This window comes from Ascidiella aspersa, chromosome 6 (assembly GCF_963924565.1).
Source record: "Ascidiella aspersa chromosome 6, kaAscAspe10.2, whole genome shotgun sequence".
Taxonomy (NCBI): Eukaryota; Metazoa; Chordata; class Ascidiacea; order Phlebobranchia; family Ascidiidae; genus Ascidiella; species Ascidiella aspersa.
Window position 1 is genome coordinate 21,069,792 of NC_139452.1, and position 23,288 is coordinate 21,093,079.

The window sequence follows — 23,288 nt, forward strand, 5'->3', positions numbered from 1 at the left end:
TCAAAAAAAAGCAGGGAGTCGAACCGTTTGACTTTTCCGGTTCAGGTTCGGTTCGGGTTCAAGGATTTTTTCGGAATCCGGTTCAGTTCCGGTTTCGGTTCGGAGTACTTTAAAAGTTCCGGTTCAGCTCCGGTTCGAACATTTTTTTTCAAAACCGGTTCATAAAGTTCCGGTTCAGATACAATAAAATTTGCGCTAAATCTCAAAATGTGGGTCGATAAATGTAGATAATAATCTTTGAATTGTAAGTCATTTAATCTAAGTTCCGTGACTTACTAAAAAAACAGCAACTCAATATTGAAATATCTAAAAAATAAACGAATTTTTTATTCAATATTCATATTTTTTTCACAAAATTTCGAACATCGCGTAACTTGACTCGGTAAAATAGAAGTTGTGACGTCATGCAGGAGCGAACCGCTTTTATTTACAGGTTCGGGTTCGGTTAAGGTTCAGGTACTTTCAAATTATTCGGTTCAGTTCCGGTTCGGCTCCTTAAAATCTTATAAAAACCGGTTCAGGTTCGGTTACGGTTCGGAAAAAATTGACCCAAAACCGGTTCATAAAGTTCCGGTTCGGTTCCGGTTCGACTCCCTGAAAAAAAGTTTGTACATCATTCAACGAAACAATGTTCCGCGGACTTGTGTTTGGGTATCCTAGTCCCTGGTCTGTAGTTAATTCATATAAACCACAAAAGATATACTTAATCTTGCAAAAAAATCATCCTCGGCTAAATGTATTACCAGTTTAAAAAACACTGTCCTAAAATAATCGGACGCTAAACTATTCCCCATCAGTTAGTTATTTTGCTATTGCCATACTCAACTTAAAAAACTAGAACTGCTAAATATCGAACAGAACATTCGGAAGAACCTCACAGTTCTAAAATACATTCAAGAACCGTTGTTGGTAAACTGGAAGTATTGCTGTCCCGTAGGTTCCTCTGATATTAACATTATATTCTATGATCTTGCCCCTTCCGTTTATACGTTTACACAACTTTATAGAGATTTTATTGGGTGATAATTAATTTTGCGTGTACGGTGCACCAATACACGGCGTTTGTTTACCACTAAACAACTTAGACGTATTGGTTAATCCAGCTGATGTAGTGGCTGACACGGGTGTAGACCCCTGGGTAGTCTGGGTAAGCACATCCGATGCCCCAAGATACGACTCCATGGAGGTCGCCGTTGCAGTTCACAGGTCCGCCGGAATCACCCTGTATAATAATGTTAAGACATTTTCAAAATATAGCCCATTCTCTCCAAAATTGGCATATGAAGGTACGGTTAATAAACAAGTGATATTTATTTAAGTATCCCTGTTTTCATAATAACGATCATGACCATTGATTGCTGACAAATTCAAAATGTCTCAAGAAATGGAAAAAATAATAACAAAATTTTCACCTGGCAAGCGTCTTTTCCGCCGGTTCCAAGGTATCCAAGGCAAAGCATGCCATCAGTAATATCTCCACTGTAAGCAACGTTGCAGTCAGCGTTCGAGACAACAGGGACTGTGACTCCATATGGTTGGTCGGGATAGTTGCTTCCTGAGAAATACATAACAAACTAAATAAAAAAAAACTTTCTATAATGTATTCTGTTATCTTGCCATTTTCAACGTGTTTCAACCTCATGATCATATTAAGTGCACTTTCCGATCGCATATACTCCGTTGTTATGTCAACCTTTATTCATCACATACATAAATACCATCTACAAATTTACCGACAATAGCGGTGTTTCCCCATCCGTATACGTCGCAGTTGGATCCTACAGCGGGATCGACGAACGCTCCTGGAAGGCTGGCGAATTGAGCATATGCATTTTGTGAAATGGTAGACTGTACAACAACAAAAAAACAAATTATCTTGATAAAAAAATCGGAAAATAATCTACACATTTTTTGTAAAGTGTTAACTAACGACTTTAATTAATCTGGTATCTTCACTAAGACGTAGAAAACAAAAAAATAATAACAAAAAAACGGAACGAATATTTGTTCGTTACTCTGCGGTGCACCCGGCAACATTTCAATTCGCACCAGTGCGCCTGGGAAACACTTACTTATATTAGATAAAGAATTGTTGTAAGGACATATAACCCCGCGAACAAATTTCTTCTCATGTGTTAGTGCCTAAAGAATTACTACAGAAACATGGCTCTTTGAAACATGACTTGACTTGTATGTGGCTTCGGGATCAAAAGCGTAAACAGTTGCTATATTTTGAAAGAGTATCCTTTTTGGTGATGACTTAAATTTGGATTTTAATTGTTATTTGTTGAAAAATAATAGATTTGGGAAAATTTGTTTTGCAAATAACTTTAGGTAATTTATTAATAACTTACTAATTACATTGAAAGCTTTCTAAACTATATATACTTTACTAAAATATATTTTATGGCACAACGAGTTACTTTATATGGAAATTTATGTTTTTTAAATTGTCTAATTTAAGACAATACTTACCGACAATTGAAGAAGCATGATGTCGTGTTCGAGAGTCCTTGAGCTGTATTGTGGGTGAGGGATGGTTCTTATCACATTGGAAGCCTGTTCAGTACCGTCGTTGCGGCTGAGGCTGTGATCTCCGGCCGTAACAGTCAAGCTGCTTGCACTGAAAGTAAAATGTTTGCTTCTGCTGTTCTATGATTTTTCGTTTCCATTTATCTAATCATCAATAAAAGCGCAATCGTTTTGAACTATTTGAAAATAAAAATCTACTTTACATAAGACGTCCGCCATTACGCCACAGACATGGTTAGTTTATGACCCAGGTCAATTCCTTTTGAAAACTGACCGAATCTTATTATGCTTATAAATAAGCTATTCCTACGTGGTATCACAGTGAGCGGCCGACAAAGCCCAGTTGGAGCTGAGAAGGGAACCTCCACACATAAGACTGCCGAAGCGCTTCATGTTCACGAGGTATGGAACCTGGTTGGGGCTCAGTGGAGCTCCACCGATGATTTTGTCATCAGTGGCGGCTAAATGGTAAAATCAAACAAACAACGTTAGTTCACCAATTACATACAAATGTGTAAGAAAAGATCCGTTTTGTATCAAAAACTCGTAGTCTTGAAAGCGTATTAATTTCACTCACCAGCATAAGCTACCATAAGGGCTACGATGAACAATTTCATTCTTCCGGATTAGAATTTCGTAGGGTTTCCTTTGGAACTTCTGTACGAATTGAATTTCCTCCGAAACCTTGTTTCATTTATAGCAAACTTGGCAGACCGCATGTTTGTTGCGGTTGGTATTTTTGGACGGTGGTGTGCTACGTTTCTCGGAAGTCCAGTCTGTGAAAAGTGGCACGCGTGTTTAGTTCAAACATAAAAGATAACCGATTGGCGCACAACTTTACTTTAACATCGTGCAAAGAAACTTAATTGGTACATGCTTTTAGACGCCATATCGTATTTATATATTAACCTTATAGTTTAAACCTGTGGTTCTTAACCGGGGTGCCGTGGCGCCCTGGTGTGCCATTTCTAATGCTCAAGGGTACCAAAAGGTATTCAAGAATTTTTAACAAGTTGATTTTTGCTTAATTGGTAAGTTTCTTGATACAACTATTTATGTACGATTAGAGACCATTATATTAAATTACATTTTCCGACATGTTTTAGGTTGATTGTGTTGTTCCAGTTTCATTCATAGTGACATTTCAGTAAAATACACAACGAAAATTGCAGTCGGGGTGCCTGTTACGTGTTTATCAACACTTAAACACCCAAATTAATTAATTGCCATAAGCCAAATCTTAGAGTTCATTAAGTGATTTTACGATGTGATAAATAGGGTTTTAGATTACGCGTTTCAGCTTTCGTTTGCCAAATATGTTCTTCAGTTACATAATATCATATTTGATGATGCAAAGTTTTCCGTATTGTTGTGTGTAAAATTCCTGAGTTTTCCTGCTTCAGTTCGCCTCGTTTCAAACTTGACATGTAACCTTTAATCTCGTAATCTATAACTGTCAGTCTTGCGGGTGGTTTTCTCACGTTCTGCAAAACAAGCCACTTGTTTCGCTGGCGTCTGACTCCCGCTGCAAATTGGCCTTAGAATAGCCGCTGTAATGCCTAAGCCACGTTTTAGAGTGCCGGCCAGTCTTATTGGCCAAATATGACGTAACTTTCGTGTTCTTTTTCTTCCTACGTATTGGCTATATACACGTGGTTTCTTAGCTGCTTTGAGCTTTTCTCTAGAGAAGTCTTTTGCGAAGTCTTAGCCGACAGTCGCTGCAATAGGCGGTGGCTGTCTGTCTCACATTAACTTGAAAATAACGTTCACTAATGCTATTTGATAACGTTTTAATTCGTTGTAACAATATACTTTTGATTGGAATTTTAGTTGTGGTTATGACAGGTAGCATATCTGACCAGAAGCCTTTGCAAACAACAAGAACTCGCGCGGTTGCGTCCCGCCGGGCAACTGTATGGGGTCAGGGGCCAGGCCCCAGTGCACAGGTCGCGGCGGGGGCGCAACAGTGCCAACAATTTATTTATGATTTTTGAGGGGTGCCCTTTGAAGGTTGAGAACTGGTTTAAACAGACCTTTTGGCAACCCTTAAGGCTTTTTAAATAGTATATTTGGGAAAAGTAGCCTGTCAACGTTTAGACCAGCATGTAAAATAGCATGTGAATATTTTTTGGTGATCATCCAAATTAACTAACTAGTCGAGTCTCGTGTTCGGCCCCAGCTCCTTGTATTTCCACCCATTACCGTAATCAAATCCGCATAAAGATTTACAGAATTTCCGGCCTGCCATATACCGTACAGTATCGCAAATAAGTGCAATAATGTGTTGTTTATTTATTTAAACATGATGTGTTTCTGTTTTTTCACGTGTGGCATCAAGTTGTCTATCGACCAACCTTGCTATGTGAATTTTGGGCGCCTCGAACACATGTTGGTATGTACCTTCTTAAACTACTAAACAAAGTAAATATATTGTCATTGAAGCAACAACGCCATGTAATTTCGGAATTGTCGTGCGTCATCACGACGTAAAATTAGGACTCTAGATAAACACCACGGACATTGTGTGTGGTTGTATTTGAATTAGCGAGCTAACTATAGAATTGTGTGAAAAGTTACTTATGAAGGACGCACTACCCTCATGTATGCTCGTACAAACAAGCGAGAACTTTTAACTTCTTCAGTTCTGCGTTACTAACATTGAACAGAGTCATATAATGACAATGAGCTTATACGGTGATCTAGTCCTGCTTAAGTAGCACTCCTACTATATCTTTCTCGACTTTTCCTGCTTGCACTACAATCCTGATTATGCCAACAGGTTTCGGTAATAGCCTTTCTAAAGGCACCCGGTGTGTTATTTACATTGATTAGTGAAACAACGGTAGAACCTTTACAAAAACCCTATTTTATGCGAAATTAGATATTGGCGAGTTTTTATATGTTGGCTGCTTACATAGGGTTGGCCTTGAATTAAGTGGCTACCAATTAGCACTCGCCCGGACGAAATAACACTCGCTATTAATTATTTTTTCTCCTACCACATTGTTTTTCGATAATTTAACCCGCCTTATTATTGCTATGTGTATACGCAGTTTTTAAACTAGGCAAATCGGAGCGTTTTGTTATACGCATGGAAGGACAAGTGGAATGTAGCCTAGTTTTATCAACACTAACTAACGTTTTAATCCGAAATCACCACTCCCACAAGTAAACAAGTAGACTATATTAGCGATACTTTGAGTTATAAATCAATACCGTTTCTTGGACCGACTCGTAGATTTACATACATAACAAACGTCCTGAACAAATTTATAAAGATTCATTTTTGCTGTCATAGTTTGTGCTGCCGTAATACCATGAATCGAAAGTTCTAAAGCATTTACTTTCCGTGGACCTCTATAACCCCTTTGCTTCGGCAAGTTCAAAATCCTCACCTTGTTATATTAATTTAAAACGCAAGGGTTCTAGAACTGAGGTAAGCGAGCAAGTTAATTTTTGTGGCACCATGACGAATTTCCGCAACAGTGTTAGAAAGAAATTATTCAAGATTTTTGTATACGACGAGAGAAAACAAAGTTTTCAGTTAGTCCAGCGTTTTAGCTCGTGCAATCTTGCTCGACATACTGTTGAATTTGCCATAACCAGTATTTTGACGCTATATTTTCTTTCCTGTGAGGTCTTTGTTGTCTGATCGTATTCGTAAAACTAATGGACTTTTACATTCTTTGTGGCGTGACCAGGGCTGCGGAGTCGGAGTCACACTCGGAACTCGCGACTCGACGGAGTCGGTTTGGTTTTTTGTAGTCGGACTCTGGACTCGAGTACGATCACGTAAAACTACCCTAGTCCCGAGTCCTACCCGATTCCGAGTTAAATTGTAAAGACGAAATAGCATATGGAGGATATTTTCCAACCATGTATGGTGAGTGGATGAGTTACATGATACCCCTATAAGTGGATTGGCGAATATTCAAACTACTTAGTTACGTAAATTGGCGGAATAAAAGCTCAAGAATAAGGACCGGACTCGGGACTCGACGAAATCGCACATTTGGCCGAAGTCGGATTCGGGACTCGGGAGTCGGTCTCGGGTTTTTTTTTTGGCCGAAGTCGGACGTGGCTAGCCCCAACTACAATACCTCTAGTAACTTTCAGTTTAATTACTGCCGTGCTGATTTTGTGGCACGGTTGAAAAAAATTAGTTATTCACATATCACCAACCAATTTAATTTATTTGGTCAGTCAGCAACTAATAAACTTTTTTTCATTTATCACTTTGAAAGCAGCGTCTGCTTGATTTGTATTACAAAATCAGTGTATTCAGTTGTGTAAGTAAACTGTTATTTCTTGAAACCACCACCGGTAGAGATTGCATGGTAGGTTTTATATCAACACAGAAGAATTTTACAAACGTTTACACTATATTCTCACTAACTTTGTACAAAAAAAATATATAGTAAAAAATAAAAAATACATAAAGAATAGCTTGATACCCTTTAGCTTAGTAAATGCGTAAAAATAGAGTTAGCTCCACCAGGCAACATATCAATAGATACAAATCGCTATTCTCGTGAAAACGAAGTATAAACCGACGTTTGGGCAGCAGATACCAGCTGACCTTATCAGGGTTAATAATTAACACGAGAGTGCGTTAGCCATCTTGTATACTAAAGTATAAAATGAAAAGACTATAGATTAAAATTAATGATTCTAGGAGTCGCTTAAGTATGGAATAAACTGTGACGCGACGAAGTCATCCACGTACTGCACCGTCGGACAACGAGCGTTTATCAGCTAAGGCGTTAGCTACAACGACCAATAGATAGCCGGATACCACGAATTATTTTTGTTCATGGTGTTAGGACATTAGTCAATCCGGTATGAATCAATGAACCGTCGTTTGTAACAGTGCGGTTTCCCATCTAGAATTTTACTCTTATCCCAATCAATTCCATGTCGAAGTTCAACCGCATGCTCTGCCAGAGCTGACCGGGATGCCCTTTCATAGCGGACATAACGCATATGTTCAAGTTTCCTGGTGTGAAACAGTTTAATTTATCAAAAAAACTCGCTAAACATGCACCAGTCACTTCACCAACTTTTTCGTGATTGATTTTTTAGTGTGACAAGCTAGAATCGTAAACTAAATTGTATTACAATTCAGTTTTTGAATCGGGGAAGAATGTAATAAGGCTCAATATACAAACATTTATTGTCATGACGGTTTGGGCTTAATTAAGACAATCCAACGCTTACAGGCATTGAAATGTGTGTGATATTTTGCAACGACGCATAACTAATTAAAAAGCATTGTTTTTCATTATATACAATTTGTAGAGTTAGCCGAGATGGTCCGTAAAGTGATTGGGTCACATAGAACGGGATAAAAATATTGTTTGTAGGTACCTGTTAGTTCAGTTAGAAATAGTTTTATAAACAAGGTTTCGTGAATGTTCATATTTATCTTACGTTAAATTGAAATTATTTTGAGTTGTAATAATATTGGGATGGCATGATAAATTTTATTTCGCAGTTTATGTTTCCTGAACTGAAGTGAAACTATCAACAGTTTTATATATAATTTTGGCTGCCATAATAATGCATACATAATAGTTGTGCAGGCTGCCTTCTCTTTTTGTGAAACGTAATGCAAACCTAACCGATTTCCGTTGTAGATTAGGGCAATCTTAAAATCAATGTATTTTGTTTTGCTGGATATCATACCCAGGGAGTTGAACCGTTTGACTTTTCCGTTCAGGTTCGGTTCTGGTTAAAGGATTTTTTTCGGAATCCGGTTAAGTTCCGGTTTCGGTTTCGATCAAATTCGTCCAAATTTAATTGAAGGAAGATTCTTGAATGAATCAAATTCAGTTCCGGTTCAGCTCCGATTCGACAATCGTTATTTCAAAACAGGCTTATAAAGTTGCCGTTTGGATACAATATAAGCTGCGCTAAATCTAAAAATATGGGTCAATAAATGTAGAGAATAATCTTTCAATTGTAAGTCACATAATCTAAGTAACGCGACATATTGAAAACCGGCAACTCATTATTGAAATATCTGAAAAAAAATCAACGTTACTTTAATTTATATTGGTATTTTTTTTTGATAAAATTACGAACATGGCGTAACTTAACTCTGTAAAAGATAAGTTGTGACGTTATGCTGGAGCAAACCGCTTTTGTTTACAGGTTCGGGATCAGTTAACGTTCACCTTCTTTTAACTTATTCAGATCAGTTCCGGTTCGGCTCCTTAAAATCTTACAAAAAGATGGTTCAGGTTCGGTTAAGGTTAAAAAAAATTGACCCAAAACCGGTTCATAAAGTTTCGGTTCGGTTGCGGTTCGACTCCTTGATCATACCACGTGGTAAATGATTTTTTTGTTTGAAATATGCATTTATTTTGTTCTAACAAGTCATCAGCAATAAATTAATTAACTGGCATACATAAAAAAATATAATTCAGTCTTTTGTTTAAACAATAATATATAGTCCAACCTAATAGGATTTTATTATTAGCGGTTATTACAGGTTTTAAATGATTACTATAAAAACAATTATCAGTCTATGTAAGAAAATATCTTTACCAAAGATCTAAAATACAAAAAATTGCCTTTACAAATGCAAAATAATTCACTCCAAAAAATTTTGGGCATTGTAAAGAATAGTTCAATACAGAAAACTTCTAGTCTACAAAACCCTGGTCTATAATGAGGTTCGTGGGATGAAGAGCGGGCAAAACGTTCATTGGATTTACTTAAAAGACCCGACTAGTAGCGTATCCTAAATATGCGTAAACTATACAAATTCCAGAGAACTGTTGCTATGTGCACCAAAATGATTTAATTTAGAAAGTTTTATTTAAATTATGATTTTGAATTTAGAACACTAACGAACACAAAAATTTCAATTTGTTTCAATAGTAAATTGCATTTAGTGTGGTGGTTGCGCCTGCATAGTATTGTTCACCAGTTTCTGAAAACGCGGCTCCACTTTGCATAAGCATAATCTACTTCCTGCAAGCGATTTACGATGTTTCGTTCTTAATATCCTCAATGATCGAAATTTTGGTAAACAAAGCCACGTGACGAAAGAGTAGTTAACTCACAAAATTGGACAGAGTTGGTAAGTTAATTACACCGAAGTATAAAAGTACATACTTGTTTACTAAAATCTTTGTAACCTAACAGCTCTTAAAAATAGAGTTAGCTCCACCAGGCAACATATCAATAAATATAAATCGCTCTTCTGGTGTAAACGAAGTATAAACCGACGTTTCGGCAGCAGATACCAGCTGACCACATCAGGGTTAATAATTAAAACGAGAGTGCGTTAGCCAACTTATATACTGAGAAGTAAAAAATGGGTATGGAATAAATTCATGGCCCGTTGTTCGATGTCCTCCATAACCAAGTTTGCCATAGTTAACCCTTATCTGCTGCCGAAACGTCGGTTTATACTTCGTTTACACCAGAAGAGCGATTTATATTTACTAACAGCTCTTAGTTAAAACATCTATTTTTAGGTAGAATAAGCACATGCTTTTATTTGCTATGTACTCAAGTCACGTTTGTTAGTGTGACGTTATTGTAAAGAAAACAAAATAAATAAATCGCACTAAAACAGCAGAAATATGCTTAGATATGGCGATCCCAGAAAAAAATTAGGACCCACAGGTTGGAGACCACTGTGTTAGATCAACACGGTTTAAATCACGCTTGATTGAACCATTTTATAGTTTAAAAAACACTGTATTAGACAAACGGTCTCTAAACTACCCCGACATGTTTGATCATTTTTCTTATTCTCATAATCACGCTAAAAAATTAAACTGCTAAACATGGAAAGAAAATACTCGAAGGAGCTCAACAAGGACAAAAAAGCAACTGCTGAATTGAGTACTTATATTTTGTTACATGCTTTGGCTAAAGTGAACCCCGAACGTTTGCAATACATTCAATATTCAGCCTCATTTTTTTAAACGCCTTACTAAAACGTGATATATATGTATGATAAAGTGTAAAGTAGCTTTCTTCGTTTTAATGTAGTATACAGACCAATTTTTTTATTGTGTTACTGACCTACAAGTTGTGTGTGTTCCTCAGATATTTACAGTTATGTTCTACGTCTACGATCTTGACCTTACGTTTCTACACATTTACATAACTTTTGATTTATAAAGAGATTTTATTGCATGATAATTAATTATTTATGTACGGTGCACGAATACACGGCGTTTGTTTACCACTAAACAACTTAGACGTATTGGTTAATCCAGCTGATGTAGTGGCTGACACGGGTGTAGACCCCTGGGTAGTCTGGGTAAGCACATCCGATGCCCCAAGATACGACTCCATGGAGGTCGCCGTTGCAGTTCACAGGTCCGCCGGAATCACCCTGTTTAACAAAGTAGAAGCCTTTATCACAAGATGACATTTTCTCAAATATTCCGGCAGGAAACGCACAGTTTATTGTGTTATTACCTTTTAAGCGGTATATAAAGCTGTGACTGAGAACGAAAATTGTTTGAATGTACTGCATTTTTCAGGAAATTTTAATTGATTGCTTATACGAATTATACAAACTGTTGAGAAAATGATAAAAGAAGAAATTAAAGTGTGAACCTGGCAGGAGTCTTTTCCGCCGGTTCCAAGGTATCCAAGGCAGATCATGCTGTCGGCGATATCTCCACTGTAAGCAACGTTGCAGTCAGCGTTCGAGACAACAGGGACTGTGACTCCATATGGTTTGTCGGGATAGTTGCTTCCTGAGAAATATACGATATATTAAATTACCAATATTAACGCGGTATTTATTCTGTCAATTGCTGTTTTTCTTTTTTCGTCAACCTCATAAGCATGTTAAGTGCACTTTCCGATTGCATATATTTCGTTGCTATGTCAACCTTTATTTATCACATACATAAGAAACATCAACAACTTTACCACTTATAGCGGTGTTTCCCCATCCGTATACGTTGCAGTTGGATCCTACTTTGGGATCGACGAACGCTCCTGGAAGGCTGGCGAATTGGACATTTGTATTGGCCGAAATGGTAGACTATAAAACAACAAAAAATAAATTCTCTTGTTACAAAATCGGAAAATGATCTAAACGTGTTAAATAACAACTCTAATTGACCCAGTTTCTTCACTAAGACGTTTTTCCAACAAGAAATCAATAAGCTAAGAAGAAATAGAAAGAAAAAAAGAATAGTTGTTCGTTACTCTAGGGCGCACCAGGCAACAATATAATTCGCACCGGTGAGAAACGGTGCGTCCGATGGGAAACGCTAATAAAATAGAATTGTTTTAGGGAAAAACAACCCCGCTAAATGCTTTCCGCTCTGGCTTTTTACATAAAGCTTATTGACTTGGACATGGTTTTGGAGTCAATTATTTTTTTACGCATAAACAGTTTGGTTGCTACAGTTTGAAACATTTCCCTTTATTGGTAACTGAAATTTGAAGTTTAATGGTTATTTGTTGAAAACTAATTGACTTGGTAGGAGTTTGTTTTGCAAATGACTTCAGGTAATCGTATAATGACTCGCTAACTACACTGAAAGCTTCATACAATTGGTATACTTTACTAAATTTGTTTTATGAGACAACCAGTTAGAAATTTGTGTTTTTAATTTGTTCTATTTCGGGCAGAACTTACCGACAATTGGAGAAGCATGATGTCGTTCTCGAGAGTCCTTGAGCTGTATTGGGGGTGAGGGATGGTTCGTACCACACTGGAAGCCTGTTCAGTACCGTCGTTGCTACTGAGGCTGTGATCTCCGGCGGTAACAGTCAAGCTGCTGGCTCTGAAAATAAGAAAGTCGTTTTAATTCTGCTGTGCTATGAGTCCTAACCTTTGTGTGCAACTAAAAAAATCGTTGTAGGGAAAGACTTGTGGACCTAAATTTGCTGGGTATTGTGGCGTATTTACAGCATGTATTAAAGCAACTATCTGACCATCATTAGAAGCGCAGTCGTTTTTAACTACTTTAATACCAAAATCTGCTCGACATGAGACGTCAGCCACTACACTACGGACATGGTTAATTTATGAGCCCGGTCAATTTCTTGTAAAAACTGACCGAATTAGGCTTTATTAATCAGCTATTCTTACGCAGTATTGCAGTGAGCGGTCGACAAGGCATAGCTAGAGTGAGAAGCTATGTTTAGTATGGGCAATATTTCTGCAAATTGACCTAATGTATTAAGTTGAGCTTTATAAATATGGGGGTGACATGACAAGACTGATTTCTAAAAACTCTACTCCACTAGACGTTTTGTTTCAATATTTTATTTGGTTTTACTTTTGAGGTTGTGCGGTATGGAAATGTGATGGTATTGAAGCTTTGTTTTCAAATGTATCCCATGGTATGTTTTTGTTTTAAAGTTGAAGTCTATGTGTGACACATTATTTGGTTAATTGTTGTAAGCCCGGTGTAAACATAAACACTTATTTACAGTATTATTGATATGTTGTAGAACAAACAGATATTTTAGCGAAGCAGAAATTGCCCTCACAAGTCAGAACTTACGCTATTCTAAAACGTATATTAAATAACATAAAACAAGGATAATTGCACAGGTATGCTTACGCTGCATTGCAGTGAGCGGCCGACAAAGCCCAGTTGGAGCTGAGAAGGGAACCTCCACACATAAGACTGCCGAAGCGCTTCATGTTCACGAGGTATGGAACCTGGTTGGGCCTGAGCTCAGCTCCACCGATGATTTTGTCATCAGTGGCGGCTGAATGTTGAAATCAAACAAACAAACAAAGTTAGTTTATTAATTACGTACGAATATGAGGTAAGATCCGTTTGGCAACAAAATCCCGTATTCTTATAAAGCTTATTAATTTCACTCACCAGCACAGGCTACCATAAGGGCGACGATGAACAACTTCATTCTTTCGGGTTAAGCTTTCGTAGGATTTCCTTTGGAACTTCTATACGAATTAAAAATTTCCCGTTTGCCAGACCTTAATATATAGCAAATAGGACAGATCGCATGTTTGTCTAATAGCTGTATTTTTAGGAGGTGGCGTGTCTCGTTTCTTCGAAATGTGGCGTGCGAAGAGTGGCTGGTGTTCAGTTCAAACAGAAGAATGTGCTACGCTTTTATTATACTGTAAGTGAAAATTTTTAATTAGGTTCTCTTAAATGAATTATTATTTGTTACATTGAACGGCAAATGGTTAACATTTGGAATTTGTATTTACTAAATATATAAATAAAATAGGCTGAATTGTTTAACATTATCCGAATCTTGGCCAGATTTGTCCTTGCCCATTAAATTCGCCACGGAGGTATAAGTAAGGATTCACAAACTTTTTAAAAACGCGGTTCCCTGGAAAAGATTTTTGGTTTTCTTGGACCAAGGTCTGTATCAACCCGTAAAGATGAAATCCAATTTTGACGTCCTAAAACCAATAGACTTAATTAATGAGCCGGCTGTTTTTGGTCTAACAAATATGAAATTAAAATGAAGTATAAAACATTTAGGAAGCCGCCAAAACTTAAACGCCATTGTTTTAAAGAAATGTTTGCTTTTTGCAAATTATACACCAATATTTCAATTAGGTTTTATGGAACGCCTTAAAGTTTTCATGTATCCCAAAAAGGACCTAGTTATGGACTTCTGGTTTAAGTCCTGAATAAGTATATGTTCCGGCACATTACATGCATTTAGAACACCATTTTAATATATAGGATATAACTATTCCAGTTGAAATTGACCAACATTAAATAAGTTATTAAAGGAATCATGCCCTTCTCGAAGGTTATATTTCATTCATCCACCAAACTAAATTCGTTAAAAAGCGTGTCACAAAACTCATCACCCACAATACGTGGGTGGAAAACATTTACATTTTTTTACTTGAGTCAATATAGTCCAAATAAATCGATTATGTCGAACATCGAGCCGGGATTGGTTGAATGATATACATTAATATATAGGAAAAATTAATATCTCCAAATATATTTGGCTTTGATGTCCGCCGGCCAGACGTATGTTCTTTGCAAGAGAGAGACAGAGCGATATTTGCGAAGCAGCCCTGTCTCAAGTAAAAGACTTTTCGGCATTTTTAGATATAAAGAAATTGATTTACCCAGAAGTAAAATAAGTGACTCTTTTATTTCAAGTATTGCGCTCGCTTAAGGCGCAATTATAGGGTAACCAAGTTAACAATATATTATGTTTTGCAGCGTTTTTTTCACTTTCAAACGGTTTAGGCATTTTTCTTGAGTGGCACAATTAAGTATTACGTATTTTCTAAAATATTACGCAAGTTGAATTATAACTGCTACCACACATCCAACATATTTTCATTATTACGTGATTGCTTCAATGCCACGCTAGTCGAAATATTGCTGCTACAACGTCGGCCGTATTTTAAAAAGATTCACGCTTGTTCGCGATACCCAATCGGTAAATATTAACGGATGTTCACTACGTACAGTATGTGTGACGTAGGCTACTTAGCCAATTGTTGTACGACAAGTTTTTAGCCGACTAATTTAAGAGAAACAACACACAATACGGAGTTTGGTTGCAATGTAAATTGACACAAAAATTTGTTTAAATCGGGGGTTCTTAAACTTTTGGATCGCGAAAAAAAAAAATTATCGCCCTACTAATTAAATTAAAAGTTAAATTGTATGAAATATAACATATTTAGATAAATATAGATCTAGACATCGCATAGACAGTGCAAAGAGGCGCTTAAAATTAAAACATTCAAATAAGCGAAAGTTGTTCGACATCTTTTAAGTTTTTGTTCCTTCGTGACCTGGGTCAACACGTTGATGTCATGTGGAGCGTTTGTGCATGAATAACTTAGCAAGGCGATGCAAAACCAGGCCTACCATGTTTGAACGGTTGCAGAAGGGATGACAGACCAAGATTGACCTAACCCCAGTCAAACAACCTATTACTATGCCATTTTAAGACAAAACCCATCAAATTGGATCGGCCGGGGCCCATGTTAAAAACGTTCGAGTTTCTGTTGTCAACGAAAAAGAGCCAAACAGGTTCGAAAAATCATCAAGGCTTCAACACCAGCTCGCATATTTAACTTGGACAGAACTTGAACATCCTATCACTTAACGTTAAAGCAGGAATTCTTAAACTTTTTTAAAGATGACGTCATAAATTTACGTCACAACACAAATGAACTTTAGAAATCTGCTGTTTTCGTTCCAAAAAATGTTAGAGTTGTTGAATCAAATATTTATAACCAGCCGATGATTCGGAATTATTGTCTATAGAGGGAACATTAAAGTTTTCTAATGACGTCACAAAACAAGTAAACATAAAGACTGCGTGTTATCGATCGAATACTTGCGCATATGTGTAACTAAAATCAAATCTGAAAACCGGGACTGTGAAGTTGGAAACGGAGATTTTTATTTCGCGGAAGTCGGACTCTTGGCTCGCCTCGAGGCACGAGAAAGTTTATACGCAAGAAGATGCGGTCGATCCCCGAGTGAAATTTCGACTACAAATTCAGAACAAAGAAAGTCGCAAACTGTAATTTGTAGAATGGAATACGATGTTATGGTGGGATATTTTAAAACCACGTACTGCGGGTGGATGAGTAAAAAATCAACGTTACTTTAATTAATATTCATATTTTTTTTTATAAAATTACGAACATGGCGTAACTTAACTCTGTAAAATATAAGATGGGACGTTATGCTGGAGTGAACCGCTTTTGTTTACAAGTTCGGGCTCGGTTAACGTTCACCTTCTTTCAACTTATTCAGTTCAGTCCCAGTTCGGCTCCTTAAAATCTTACAAAAAGATGGTTCAGGTTCGGTTAAGGTTAAAAAAAAATTGACTCAAAACCGGTTCATAAAGTTTCGGTTCGGTTCCGGTTCGACTCCCTGATCATACCACGTCGTAAATGATTCTTTTCTTTGAAATATGCATTTATTTTGTTCTAACAAGTCATCAGCAATACATCAATTAACTGGCATACATAAAAAAATATAGTTTAGTCTTTTGTTTAAACAATAATATATAATCCAGCCTAATAGGATTTTATTATTAGAGGTTATTACAGGTTTTAAATGATTACTATAAAAACAATTATCAGCCTATGTAAGAATATATCTATACCAAAGACGTAAAATACCAAAAATAGCCTTTATAATGCAAAATAATTCATTCCAAAATAATTTTTGGGCATTGTAAAGAATAGTGGATGAAGAGCGGGCAAATAGTTTATTGGATTTACTTAAAAGACCCGACTACTAGCGTATCTGTTAGATCAGTGGTCTCCAATCTGTTTAATAAGCAAACCCAATTTAAATAAAATGAAAGCAGAAATTACATTGCGACCCCATGTTTTCAGATAGGTATACCAATGCCAGATAACTTTTGCTATGAGCACCAAAATGATTTATTTTAGAAAGTTTTATTTAAATTATGATTTTGAATTTAGCACACTAACGAACACAAAAAATTCAATTTGTTTCAATAGTAAATTGCATTTAGTATGGTGGTTGCGCCTGCATAGTACTATTCACAAGTTTCTGAAAACGCGGCTCCACTTTGCATAAGCATAATCGCCAATCTCTACTCCCTGCAAGCGATTTACGATGTTTCGTTCTTAATATTCTCATTGACCGGAATTAAACAATGTCTCGTGAAGAGTAGTTTACTCACAAAGTTGGACAGAGTTGGATAAGTTAATTACATCGAAGTCTAAAAGTACATACTTATTTGCTAAAATCTTTGTAACCCAAGAGCTCTTAAGACTTAAAACATCTATTTTCATGTAGAATAAACACATGCTTATATTTGCTATGTACTCAAGTTACGTTTATTAGTGTGACGTCATTGTAAAGAAAACAACATAAATAAATCGCACTAAAACAGCAGAAATATGGTGAATTATGGCGATCCCAGAAAAAATTTAGGCGACCACACTCGGCGTCGCGGCCCACAGGTTGAAGACCACTGTGTTAGATCAACACGTTTGTTTTGTTACTAGGTTTATTAAGTTTAACCCACCACGCTTTGTCAATAAAGATAACTTTTTAAAGTGCCATTTTGAAGTAAGGCTTACAATACAATAAAAGTCCCGTTGACCCACATCTTATATTAAATTCTGGTGACCTCAATGTGCATTGATATAACCACCAATTTAAACGGACTAAACGTGACTAGAAAGTAAAAAAAAAAAAACATTTTCAACCAGGGCAAAAACTGTTGTGTCAACATAGTTAAAGTTGCAAGAAAATATTTCAGGGGTCCATGGCCTGATGTTAAGAAATATTTGAAATTTGCTGTATATAGGTGGTACACAAACACTGCAAAAACTTTCCAAATCAATCAGGAAAAGTTTAGAGATGTTCAACGGATTAACGTTTGAGGAGCCTGGGACCTAATGTGTTGGCAATTTATAAACAGTCAGATGATAATATAACATTAACCATTCATTCACCCCTATTTTATGGTTCACCCTTGTAAAAGATTTATTCACGATCGACTCAATCATTTACCAGTTAAACGCTGTCGTAGATAAGCGGTCGCTAAACAACACCAGGGTTATTTTGCTTATTGTCTTAATCAAACTAGAAAAATTAAAACTGCTAAATATGGAGCATGATATTCGCATAAGCTCAACAAGGACGAGGCCAAACAAGCTTACAAATTTCCGTTGTACAACCGCTGAATTGAGTACTTATACTTTGTTACACCCTTTTGTTGAAGTGAAACCCGAACGTCTGCAATCCAGCCTTCATTCGTTTTACGCTTAACTAAAACGCTATGTACTTTCATGATTTGTATGATAAAGACTAAAGTAGCTTTTTGCTTTTTAGTTTAATATACAGACCATCTTTTTTAAATTGCTGCTCAAAATTGAAATGCTATACTAAAAGTATAGTGGATGTTCCTCTGATATTAACAGTTATATTTTATGATCTTGCCTTTACGTACACATTTACACAACTTTTAAATTATATAGAGATTTTATTGGATAATTAATCACTCATGTACGATGCACGAATACACGGCGCCGTCGTTTCTCACTAAACAACTTAGACGTATTGGTTAATCCAGCTGATGTAGTGGCTGACACGGGTGTAGACCCCTGGGTAGTCTGGGTAAGCACATCCGATGCCCCAAGATACGACTCCATGGAGGTCGCCGTTGCAGTTCACAGGTCCGCCGGAATCACCCTGTAAAATAATGTTAAGACATTTTTAAATATCGCCCATTCTCTCCAAAATTGACATATGAACGTGCGGTTAATAAACAAGTGATATTTATTTAAGTATCCCTGTTTTCACAATAACGATCATGACCATTGATTGCTGATAAAATCAAAATGTCTTAAGAAATGGAAAAAATAATGTCAAAATTTTCACTTGGCAAGCGTCTTTTCCGCCGGTTCCAAGGTATCCAAGACAAAGCATGCCATCAGTAATATCTCCACTGTAAGCAACGTTGCAGTCAGCGTTCGAGACAACAGGGACTGTGACTCCATATGGTTGGTCGGGATAGTTGCTTCCTGAGAAATACATAACATACTAAATTACACAAAAATTCTATAATGTATTTTGTCATCTTGCTATTTTTAACTTTTGTCAACCGTATATGATCATGTTAAGTGCACTTTTCGATCGCATATACTCCGTTGTTATGTCAACCTATTCAATACATACACAAATAACATCTACAACTTTACCGACAATAGCGGTGTTTCCCCATCCGTAAACGTTGCACGGGGTTCCTACAGCGGGATCGACGAACGCTCCTGGAAGGCTGGCGAATTGAGCATATGCATTTTGTGAAATGGAAGACTGTAAAACAACAAAAAACAAATTCTCTTGTTACAAAATCGGAAAATTATCTACACATTTTTTCTAAAGTGTTAACTAATGATTTTAATTAATCTGGTATCTTCACTAAGACGTAGAAAACAAAAAAATAATAACAAAAAAACGGAACGAATATTTGTTCGTTACTCTTCGGCGCACCCGGCAACATTTCAATTCGCACAAGTGCGCCTTGCGGCGTGTCCGCTGGGAAACATCACTTACTTATATAAGATAAGAATTGTTGTAAGGACATATAACCCCGCGAACAGATTTCTTCTCATGTGTTAGTGCCTAAAGAATAACTACACAAAACATAGCTCTTTGAAACATGACTTGACTTGTATATGGCTTCGGGATCAAAAGCGTAAACAGTTTGGTTGTATCCTATTTGGTAATGACTTAAATTTGGATTTTCATTGTTATTTGTAGAAAAATAATAGATTTGGCACAATTTGTTTTGCAAATGACTTTAGGTAATTTAATAATAACTTGCTAATTACATTGAAAGCTTTCTAAACTATATATACTTTACTAAAATATATTTTATGGCACAACGAGTTACTCTATATCGAAATTTATGTTTTTTAAATTGTCTAATTTCAGACAAAACTTACCGTCAATTGGAGAAGCATGATGTCGTTCTCGAGAGTCCTTGAGCTGTATCGTGGGTGAGGGATGGTTCGTACCACATTGGAAGCCTGTTCAGTACCGTCGTTGCGGCTGAGGCTGTGATCTCCGGCCGTAACAGTCAAGCTGCTTGCACTGAAAGTAAAAAGTTTGCTTCTGCCGTGCTATGATTTTTCGTTTCCATTTATCTAATCATCAATAAAAGCGCAATCACTTTTAACGATTTGAAAATAAAAATCTACTTTATATAAGATGTCCGCCATTACGCCACAGACATGGTTAGTTTATGACCCAGGTCAATCCCTTTTGAAAACTGACCGAATCTTATTATGCTTATAAATAAGCTATTCTTACGTGGTATCACAGTGAGCGGCCGACAAAGCCCAGTTGGAGCTGAGAAGGGAACCTCCACACATAAGACTGCCGAAGCGCTTCATGTTCACGAGGTATGGAACCTGGTTGGGGCTCAGTGGAGCTCCACCGATGATTTTGTCATCAGTGGCGGCTGAATGTTGAAATCAAACAAACAACATTAGCTCTCCAATTACACACAAACATGTGAGGGAAGATCAGTTTGGTAACAAAAACTCGTAGTCATATAAGTCTTTTTAATTTTACTCACCAGCATAAGCTACCATAAGGGCGAGGATGAACAACTTCATTCTTTTGGATTAGAGTTTCGTAGGATTTCCTTTGGAACTTATGTACGAATTGAATATTTCCCGTTTACCTGACCTTAATTTATAGCAAATTTGACAGACCCCAGTGTTTGTTTTGTAGCTGTATTTTTAGGAGGTGGCGTGTCTCGTTTCTTCGAAATGTGGCGTGCGAAGAATGGCTGGTGTTCAGCTCAAACAGAAGAAGATTAGCAGTCACGTACAACTTTAGTTTAACGTCTTTCGAACAAATGACGCTGTAGCTCAGGGGTGGGCAATTATTTTTAACCGCGGGCCACATGAGAAATTTAAAATGTTGTCGCGGGCCGGGTCAAATAGAGGATCTCAAATGCACGTAACTATGACGTCATACTACGACGCTAAAAAAATAAATAAGCTAACCGACTTGTTATTACGTTAAGAGTTGTGCACAAATGTTTTCCTAGTTTGACCGGCGCCGTTAGACCTTTTTGACTCTGTTTGCGGTTAGTGGTGGGTAATGGGTGGGGTTAGAAAATGTGCTGGGGTTAAAATTATAAGAGGAGTTAGTGTTACGGACAAATTAACAATATTTATATAAGTTTTCTATGCTTCTCTGTCAAGTGCAACCATGCGTTACGGTATGATTCCTTTGTGTATTTCGGCTTTGTTTTCGCACCCCTTTTTTTTAACAATAAAGAAACGTCCTTAATTTTAAGTGAAATCACACTTTAAAGTACGTCGGAGTGAAACGGCTGAAATAATATTTTAAATCGCAATCGCGAGTCCCTCATACCATATTGAAAACGAAAGAAGAAATATTCGACATCGCATGGGCAGTGCAAAGAGGCGCACAAAAGTAAACTCGCTTTAAGCGAAAGTTCTGCGATATATTTTAAGTTGTCTTTCTTTCGTGACCCGGGTCAACAGATGTTATGTGAAGGCTTTTGTGCTTGAATGAAGCAGCAAAGCGATGCAAACCCAGAAACCATGTTTGAACGGCTGCAAGAAGAGATGACAGACCAAGACTGACCTAACCCCCAAAAACAATCTATTACTATGCCTTTTTAAGACAAAATCCATCAAACTAGGGTGTTTTGCAATTTACACTCGATGTAGGAACAAGATTAACGCAAAGCGCAAAAAATATTTGCTATTTCGTAGTTAAAATAGCTAGAAAATATAAGATATCGCTCAGTTCCCAGTTTGTATAATAGGTCGCGAGCCGGATGATTTGCGTGGCGGGCCGGATCTGGCCCGCGGGCCGTAAGTTACCCACCCGTGATCCAGGACCACAATCCCAGGATGTGAAATGGCAAAAAAAATAATCATGAAATATAAGGAAGTTCAATATGCAAAAAAGAGTTAATAAAGAACTTTCTATCAATTAGAACATAATGTGCACGTATCTGCATTCAAAATTGACCCAACAAATTGTGAACGTTTGTAAACCCCGAAATTCAATCTTGCTGAACCGCTCACTATCGTCTTTAACCACCCTACTATATATCTAAACATGTTTGGTAGCAATCACATTGTTGAATCAAATATTGATAACCAGCCGATGATTTGGAATTATTGTCTATAGAGCAGACCTGGGCAACATACGGCCCGCGGGCCGGATCCGGCCCGCCAGGCAGTTTAATCCGGCCCGCGGCTTAGTTTTCTTAAAATACATAAGCCGAGCGAAAACACAGGGGACTTTCTACATGTTTGGTTGTATCGTTAACACTATTTCTAGGGACGGATCCAAACTTTATTTTAAGCCTGTTTTAAAGACTAAAATGATTTTTTTTGCGCGTCGCGCGAATCTTTTCTGTCTTTTTCGTATCTCCCACGAATTATTTGGCCATATTTACAGATTAAAAAAGTCCTCTACACTGGGGCACCCTCTCCAACAAAAGTTTAACAAACTTAGCCCTAATATATATATATATATAGATATATTGCGCTGCTTTCGAATCTATTCCGACTTTAAAATGTGAACGAAATACGGACTCTGAACTCTGAAACATACAAATTCACGTTTGTCAGCCTAATTTAGTTAATGACATGTTGTGTATTTCTCCCGATTTATGCCTTCTTTGCAATATGGCCATTTTACCGAAGTATAACACATCGTTAACTTAAAGCCTCACAAGCTGAAAAACATTGTAAGTTTTTTGTGGGAAATTTTTACGTATTTAACCTTAATTTTTTAGTCAACTCGACCCACAACTTGATAAACGCCAACATATCAAGCAATGTACATTTTTTATCTGTGCTCAATGCTTGACGTTACCCTCTATGTCTAAATTAAAATTTTCGTTTTAAAACAAATGGCCCAGCGTTTCTTAACCGGTGCGCCGCGGCGCAGAAGGCTACCAGGTGCGCCGCGAACAAAAGGAATAAATAATGTAGGTCCTATTATACTATAATATAAAACATATATTTTTTTACTTTCCTATTAAGCTTAGCTCATTGATTCCACAAGCCATTTAAGTAGAAAACGCAATAAGACCTACAAAGCAACAATATCTAAATCAGATAATTAATCTATAATAGGCTACCATAGTAGGCCTATTAAGACCACCGACATAATAACGCCATATTCGCAGTAATAACCACGACAGATTAAGATCTAAAATAGTCAAGATAACACCTAAACACGAAATAAGTCCAAAATTAATCGGAACAAGATTTAAATGGACAAAATAAG

At 37.0% G+C, this 23,288-nt stretch overlaps 3 protein-coding genes across 3 annotated transcripts; all 3 read right to left on the reverse strand.

Annotated features, from left to right (window-relative positions):
* Window positions 1-1,081: 1,081 nt before the first annotated feature.
* Window positions 1,082-3,149, reverse strand: LOC146140717 (trypsin-like). The gene is made up of 6 exons (XM_083391411.1): window positions 3,110-3,149; window positions 2,843-2,993; window positions 2,476-2,623; window positions 1,734-1,848; window positions 1,413-1,555; window positions 1,082-1,222 (listed from the first exon to the last, which is right to left on the reverse strand). Exons 1-6 carry the CDS (start codon window positions 3,147-3,149, stop codon window positions 1,082-1,084), a joined length of 738 nt encoding a protein of 245 aa, XP_083247537.1.
* A 7,601-nt stretch (window positions 3,150-10,750) lies between these two features.
* LOC146140718 (trypsin-like) lies at window positions 10,751-13,401 on the reverse strand. The gene is made up of 6 exons (XM_083391410.1): window positions 13,362-13,401; window positions 13,092-13,242; window positions 12,158-12,305; window positions 11,440-11,554; window positions 11,119-11,261; window positions 10,751-10,891 (listed from the first exon to the last, which is right to left on the reverse strand). The coding sequence occupies exons 1-6, from the start codon at window positions 13,399-13,401 to the stop codon at window positions 10,751-10,753; spliced, it is 738 nt and encodes a 245-aa protein (XP_083247536.1).
* Window positions 13,402-18,545: 5,144 nt separating this feature from the next.
* Window positions 18,546-20,617, reverse strand: LOC146140719 (trypsin-like). The gene is made up of 6 exons (XM_083392216.1): window positions 20,578-20,617; window positions 20,310-20,460; window positions 19,943-20,090; window positions 19,196-19,310; window positions 18,876-19,018; window positions 18,546-18,686 (listed from the first exon to the last, which is right to left on the reverse strand). Exons 1-6 carry the CDS (start codon window positions 20,615-20,617, stop codon window positions 18,546-18,548), a joined length of 738 nt encoding a protein of 245 aa, XP_083248342.1.
* Window positions 20,618-23,288: the final 2,671 nt, after the last annotated feature.

Bases quoted from the DNA above. Each gene is read 5' to 3' on its own strand.
- LOC146140717 (XM_083391411.1), bottom strand. From the start codon at position 3,149: ATGAAATTGTTCATCGTAGCCCTTATGGTAGCTTATGCTG. The intron at 2,624-2,842 runs GTAGGAATAGCT...TTTTACTTTCAG, and splicing joins GCCGCTCACTGTGATACCAC to TGCAAGCAGCTTGACTGTTA. The intron at 1,849-2,475 runs GTAAGTATTGTC...GTTGTTGTACAG, and splicing joins TCATGCTTCTTCAATTGTCG to TCTACCATTTCACAAAATGC.
- LOC146140718 (XM_083391410.1), bottom strand. From the start codon at position 13,401: ATGAAGTTGTTCATCGTCGCCCTTATGGTAGCCTGTGCTG. The intron at 11,262-11,439 runs GTAAAGTTGTTG...TATATTTCTCAG, and splicing joins GGGAAACACCGCTATAAGTG to GAAGCAACTATCCCGACAAA. The intron at 10,892-11,118 runs GTTCACACTTTA...TTTGTTAAACAG, and splicing joins GCGGAAAAGACTCCTGCCAG to GGTGATTCCGGCGGACCTGT.
- LOC146140719 (XM_083392216.1), bottom strand. From the start codon at position 20,617: ATGAAGTTGTTCATCCTCGCCCTTATGGTAGCTTATGCTG. The intron at 19,311-19,942 runs GTAAGTTTTGTC...GTTGTTTTACAG, and splicing joins TCATGCTTCTCCAATTGACG to TCTTCCATTTCACAAAATGC. The intron at 18,687-18,875 runs GTGAAAATTTTG...ATTATTTTACAG, and splicing joins GCGGAAAAGACGCTTGCCAA to GGTGATTCCGGCGGACCTGT.